Below are 6,781 nucleotides of genomic sequence, written 5' to 3'. Positions count from 1 at the left end.
ACTAGGTCTGAGATTCCTGCACACTGGGAGCAAAAACTTGCAACATTCCTGCCAGTGCGGGAGCTTCAAAGTGGCCTGTCTGATTTTATCCAGCCCTCTTGAAAAAGGAAAAAAATCCAGAACAGAGTCAAGTTCTACCAAATCCTGTGAAAGAATCATTCTATGCAAAACAAAGAAGAATCAGACTGACAAACCGTAACAATATAAAGAACTTTTATTTTTCTTTTTTCTTCTTTGTTTTTCTTCTTTTGCTGTGTAAAGTTTCGTTATTACGCTCACAGCTTTGTACCAAAATGAAAGAAGAAAACCAAGGTCAATCTGTGCACATGTTCTACACAGCTTAAATTATTAAATATTCAATCATGTTGTTTTATTCCACTTCCATTCTTCAAAAAGACTGTTTAACACTTACAGCAAAATGAAATTTGAGAAGCTGGCAGGCGCATATAACAGAGTATATACCTACACAGTTTGCTCTTTACTTTCACTATTAAATATTTTACAAACAGTAGCTGAAACCGTTTCCTTATCCTTCCTCACATATCCTGCAACTCTGGACAACTTAGACTTTGAATGATAGTACCATACAAGCCGGAAAACCAAGATTCATCCGTACCTGTGTTTTAATTCAAAAGAAGGGAAAAATATTTTCTCAACACCACATTTTTGTTTCTGGGAACCTACAGTTTATCTCAAGTTTTCAGTTATCGTTTACCTTGATCCAGCATTAGTGTACAGTTTGAAAGCGTGCATTAAGAACTGCACTACTTCAAACATACTGCGCAGCTAAACTCCTACTATTTTGCAGAAGTCAGCTCATGTGCTGATAATATGTTTAAAGTCTGCAACCCACACGTAAGTGACGCAAGGCAAGCAGAAGCTGGGATATTTAATGCATCTTTGTACCAACAGATGCAGCAGTTTTCCCACATACAGAAGCAGCAGCGTTAGGCCGTAAAGTATTTTGCACTGTCAGTTAACTTATTTTTCCCTGTGATTTGGAGGAAAAAGGAGGAAAAACAAATATAGACCAATCCTAGCATTGCCTTGTCATTCAATACATGTGAGGCTATCAGGGCTGGGGAAGCTTTGCAGCACATGTGAACTTTAAGTGATCATTTTATGCTACTCGCGCCCTCCTTTTGGAGATCGGGCAGGGCTTGGTATGTCTACGGCGCAACAAGTTCTCATGGTTTTGAAAATAATTATATAAGCGGTTTCAGTAGCGCCTGGCCCATTCTTTATATCATAAAAGACCATAATACCGCTGAGCACTTTCTGTCCATTGAGGAGTCTCATAGCTTAATAAGCCCAATGTCAGTTCTGCTAAGAGGAAAATGGTGGCTTGCCCCCGAAAGGGCCTGCCATATTTAGTCAGCCATATAGCAAGTTATTATTTAACATTTGAATAATAAAATAAACACAGCTAACCACAAAATAAACCCTCACTCTACTCACTCTTCCACCCACAACTTTTTACTTGCATAAAAAACAAACTGAAAACAAAAATAGTCCTGAAACAGGCTTCAGACGTGCAGTACTGCTTTTCATGCAAATATTACTCTGTTAAATTTCACAAATAGTCCACCTTCCCAAAGTTACTACACTTTTCGACCAGAGGTGTATCAGGAGTCAAAACCCTAAGCTGCAAGACCGGAGAGGATTTCATTAATGGCTACCAAGCCAATACATTAGTTTACCACCTCTCTTCTGCAATTGCCTCCAGAAGAACTCCAGAGAAGCCTGGGGATTTCCACAGCTGCACAACAACTTCATAGCAAATCCTTCTAAGATATTCTCAGGACAAAGCAGCACAGCATTTTCCTCTGAACCCCGAGCAATTTTTAAAATTGTTTTTAATTTATGAAGCAAAATTTTAAAAACACTCGTGCAGCTCTGCTATTTTTCTGCCTCTTATCCATTTTAAGATTCTTACAATACATCTGAAATGACCTACAAAGTAGCAAAAGACACCACTGCTAAAGCTAAAGCTGGATTTCAGAAGTCCAGACTTTTCAGGAGGACTATTTTCAAGGACAGATAAGGAAATGTCATGGACTACAAGAAAAAGAAGTCTGCTTCCACCAACTAGAAAAGATAAACCCAACAAGCAATCAGGAATGCAAATAAAGTGTAATAACTGTGTTTGTTGCAACACCTAGCGAGAAAGATCTTTACACGTTCCTGAAAACAGCTGAAAGAACATGAAGAATCACAAAGAGGAAGAAGTAACATAATCTACTCTCACACACCATTTTTCAGAATGCTACAATCACTCCACATGCTTGTCCTCAGGACACACACCTCCAGAGCTTCACTTCAAGCACAGTCCATGAAGGACAGCTTGAGCTGTTCACATTGTTTATGCCACACTTTTACATGCTCCCTTATTGCTGTTCAAAAAAACCCCAGAAAATCTCTTGAACATCAATAATTTTGGAAATGGTTTAAGTATTACGCAGTCTTCTGCTTTTAGGTCATGAAAAAAAACCACTCTCGGAGACTCTATACAGCAATACAGCCTGCATCAGGAAACATTCACACTGCTCAGAGATTTCCCTGAACTTGATTCTCTCTTGAATTGCTTCATCCACAGACCACAGAAAGAAACAGAAAAAAAAAACCCCAAAATCACAAACACACACCCCAAAAACCAAAACAAAAACACCCTCAAAACAGCCTGGTCTAAGCCACATACTGGGTTTTTTTTCCTGTCCACAAACAGCTTAATGAAAAAACCCAAACAAATCACCACAAAAGCATTGGAACCTCAGAGATTCCCAAGTCTTTGAAGCAGGATGCTACAGCATCTCCTTCCTATTTTACTCCTGTCTCACAAAAAATCATCAATGTCAAGCAATTACAGAGAAATTATGCTTGTCTGCTAAGACAACACAAAAATAGTGTGCTTCAGAGAAGGCCCTGACGTTCCTTGATTTGATGGCAGAGTAGAACATCCACGGGCTTCCCTCAATCACTATCTTGGCCTAAAAAGGCTTCTTTATAGTCAAAGAATGAGGCTATGAAACTTACTTGGTCTATGGTTGGCATACCAAGCCTCAAAGCAGTGGTCAAAGAGATGCCCAGTAAAAACAGTACATTCAGTTTGTTTGAACAGCGCTGGATTCATTTACAAGCAGCTCAATTTTGACATTGGGCTGTCTTTACCTTCTGTTACAGTTCAAGGAAACCTCTGCTTTTTTTATCCTGAGCAGCAAGTTAGGCAAAAGTGAACACAAAGCTCCTTGCTAGCTTAGTCTCATTGTTTAAGAGAGCTCTTTGCTAAATTAGCGTCATTACGGGAGAGAGGATCGCAAATGCAAGAAGTACGTTTCACTGAACTTAATGGGTAAAGTTTTCCACCCCAAGGGACACCTGCAGAGGACCCCTGACAAGCAGAAACAGTCTTCCCCTCTGCACTGGCTTCTCTGTGGTACTTTCTGTGCATTAGTAGAAACAAGACTTTTACATGCGATATGCATTTTGTATCCTCAGCTTCTGCTTGAGAACTTTAGACTTTAAAACACACTAAAATCCTGCTCCATTCTTTCCAGTTGAGTTTTTGTGAACTTGATATAGCCCAAGCCAACTAAGCCAGTTCACAACAGAAACAAAACACTACCTAAGTGGATGCACTTAGACAGGCAGTGCCTTTGCATTTCTCTTATTTTGCTATGCCATGAAGATATAGGACTGCAAAGCTCAGTCACTGAGATTCCAAATAAAATCAGGAATCCAACTACAGTGTTATATCAAGATAGCAGTGGTTATGCTGGTATTTAACTAAAACAAAAGCCGACACCACTTACTTCTTTCCTGTACATAAGGACCTATATTTAAAAAGACTAAGATTGCAAAGCACGTGAGTGGAGCCATTGTTTGGGCTGTTTTGCTGCTACTGGCATACCTCTCAAGAAATAACTGCTTTCCTCCAAATAAACAAAATACCTGAGGAGGTACAGTATTTAGGGCAGTCTGCCACTGTACATATTGTGCCAGTTACAGCAATTTTTACACCAGGAATAAAAAATAAGTTACAATTAACATTAAAAAAAATTAATTTATTCCAGTTCTCCATAAAATACCTTTTCTTTTTATGAAGAAAGTAAAAATGTACACTGGATATTCAGGTTACACTGTTAGAGTTTGTGATATTCTGGTTTGCAGAATTTTATTAAAATCAGCTAAAAAAATTGGATACATCATAAAACCAGACATGTCTTAGACACTTAACAGGCTTCAAGCTGAGTTTGCAAACTCCAGCACCTATTGTAATCGAAGTTCTCAACACCCCTCTGGACTTCGCAAAGATTCTCAGTCTATGCTTCTTAAAAAAAAAAAAAACAAAAAAAAAAAACACACAAAACAAAAAAAACCCCACACACAAAAACACACAAACAGAAAAAAAACAAACAACAAAAAACCAAGGCAGACAAGAGGAGGGAATATTCTTATCTGTCAATGAATTAAAAACTTGCAGGAATCTTCCATTTGGGCCAAGCCTTAACTGACCAGCCTTATTTCTACAGAGCGCAACACAACCTGCAGTCTCTGTAGCAAGGCATTTCAGCCCCACTCCATTTTTCATTCCAAGTGGGAAAAGAAAGAGGAAAGACTGGAGTAAGAAATTGGTGTTGTTTGGAATAATTCTGACATATAAAATTACTTCCCAATGTGGGAGGTGAAAAGCTTCATGAGTCGATCCTGCTGTCATCCTCAGCATGTCTTTCAATGTGTCCTACAGCATCCTAGAAAAGAACCAAAACAGTCAGCTAAAAATAACAACAACAACAACAGTATCACAAAAAAACCACAAAAAACTTCGCAAAAGATTCTTGAGGCCTCAGTGAAAGTGACATTCTGGATAATATACATTTTTTGGCTTAAAGCTTCTAATAAAATAATTTAAAAAAAACCAAACAAAAAACAAAGCCAAGCTATAAAATCACATATATAAAGTATCTCACATACCACATGATTCAAGGCAAATAAAAAACAGCTTCCTTTCTGACTAGAAGGACGTATCAAATAAACACATCATATCCAAAGCCAGTGCTTAAAGAGAAATTAAGGATTCTACTTCAGTTTCTTAGTTCTCAAAGAAATCTCCTTCCATTGCGTATTTTGAAAAGCGTTCAACAGGAAGGTAGTTTATACTGCCAAGGAGTAAAATGTGGATTTTATCAGTCTATAGGTAACAACCCCCCTTCCACCCACCCACCCCTCAGCCCCCTCCTCAGCTTTTAATCCAACTGGCATCCCACTCTTACACCTTCTTCACTTTTTTTCCCCCATCTGTGCTAACATTTACTCAGAAATTTATGTATTCTACTTATTTAAAGATTGTTAGCAAAACCAATCCCATGTGACAAATAAACAGCATCAGCATCCACAACAATGAAGGGGGGTAGTGATGGATAAAAATTAAAGAGGATAAAAATCTGTTTCAAGACTGAAGATGGTTGTTCATCTTAAAAAGAAATTTTTCTTACAAAAACTTAACATCTTCAGTATAGTTACCAAAATTTCTTCTAACATTTCAAGAATTTTACCATTTCCATGTAATATTTTAGGATCAAACTGTTTTAAATTGACCATATCTCAAGTTATTATACTTAGCTGCACTCTTCATCTGTCACAGGTTGACTTGAACCCTATTAGCCTTGTATGACTGTAACTGTATGCAGGTAAGCTTGTCAAGACTAGAAGTATTTAACCCTTTTTAAGAGAAACAGGATCAAGTCCCACAATTGTGGTGATATAAAGTACTTTGTACTACCAAACCAACCACACTAGTTCAATCACATACCTGCTTGGAACCTTTCCTGGAAGTAAAGAAAGCATCACAGTTCTTCCAACGACATTTTAGGGTCTGAAAATTTGGGTTGGTGTGGTCAGTTAGCAAGTGTTGTTTCAGATGGTCCACAACTCCAAAGATCAGTGAACATCCATGCCACTGGTAGAAAAAACATGCCAGAATAAGCCAGGGAAAAAGAATTTTAGCTAATGCTTTTCTTCTTGCAACTTCATAATATTCTACCAAGACTGTTCACACACATGCCACCTCCTGTAACTTTTTAATCTTCTTACTCCATTGCCATTCTCAATGGTCTCTATTCCTTTAATTACCGCTTTACACAGATTCTTCCTGCCTCTAGCCAAGCCTACACCATCAGCAAGAATGGCAGGAGGAAGAGAGGAACTAAGTATTTACAAAATTTAAGCTTACAGAGTCATTGGGAATTTAATTAAACTTATTTAGCAGAGTAAATGAGCTTTTCTATGTCACTCAGCTTAAGTTTTTGGTTTTAAACAGTTACATGTCACTATCTAAAAATTGCCAGAAAGAAAAATAATTTAAGATGCTACTACCAACTTTCCCTAAAGTATACACATATACTAAAGGCCATGTAAAATGGAACTAGTGATATATATTTACATTTAAAATGTACATACACATTTAAAAAATATTATTAAATTATAATAAATTAAAGGTCAAGCTATCCAAGACTGAATAGTGACCACCCCCAGAAAATTAGTCTAAAAACTATAACAAAGGAAGGCAAAAAACATTTTGCTCATTACCCAGCAACGATAATTCTGCATCAGATTAAGCCTCACAGCTCTGACACTGCCATCATAGCATCCAGTGTAGATCTGTAAAAGAAATATTTATGGATAAGGAAGCTGGGAATAACAGAAAAAAATGAAGTCAAATTTTGAAGGAGGCTTCAGTGTAGAGTATATTAGGTGAACAAGAACAAAATATCAACATGCAAGG

At 37.5% G+C, this 6,781-nt stretch overlaps 1 protein-coding gene across 2 annotated transcripts in view; it reads right to left on the bottom strand.

The window, feature by feature from the left end:
* Positions 1-4,404: 4,404 nt before the first annotated feature.
* Positions 4,405-6,781, bottom strand: part of ZNF106 (zinc finger protein 106) — a 31,294-nt gene continuing 28,917 nt past the window's right edge. For both annotated transcript variants that reach the window (XM_009578237.1, XM_009578238.1), the window contains 3 exons: positions 6,586-6,657; positions 5,810-5,956; positions 4,405-4,748 (listed from right to left, as the gene is read on the bottom strand). In XM_009578237.1, coding sequence (XP_009576532.1) covers positions 4,692-4,748; positions 5,810-5,956; positions 6,586-6,657 — 276 coding nt within the window. In that variant the 3' untranslated portion in view covers positions 4,405-4,691. The remainder of the gene's footprint in view (positions 4,749-5,809; positions 5,957-6,585; positions 6,658-6,781) is intronic.

The sequence above is a fragment of the Fulmarus glacialis genome, unplaced genomic scaffold (assembly GCF_000690835.1).
Source record: "Fulmarus glacialis isolate BGI_N327 unplaced genomic scaffold, ASM69083v1 scaffold9015, whole genome shotgun sequence".
In the NCBI taxonomy this organism is placed as follows: Eukaryota; Metazoa; Chordata; class Aves; order Procellariiformes; family Procellariidae; genus Fulmarus; species Fulmarus glacialis.
This window is presented reverse-complemented; position numbering and strand designations above follow the sequence as displayed.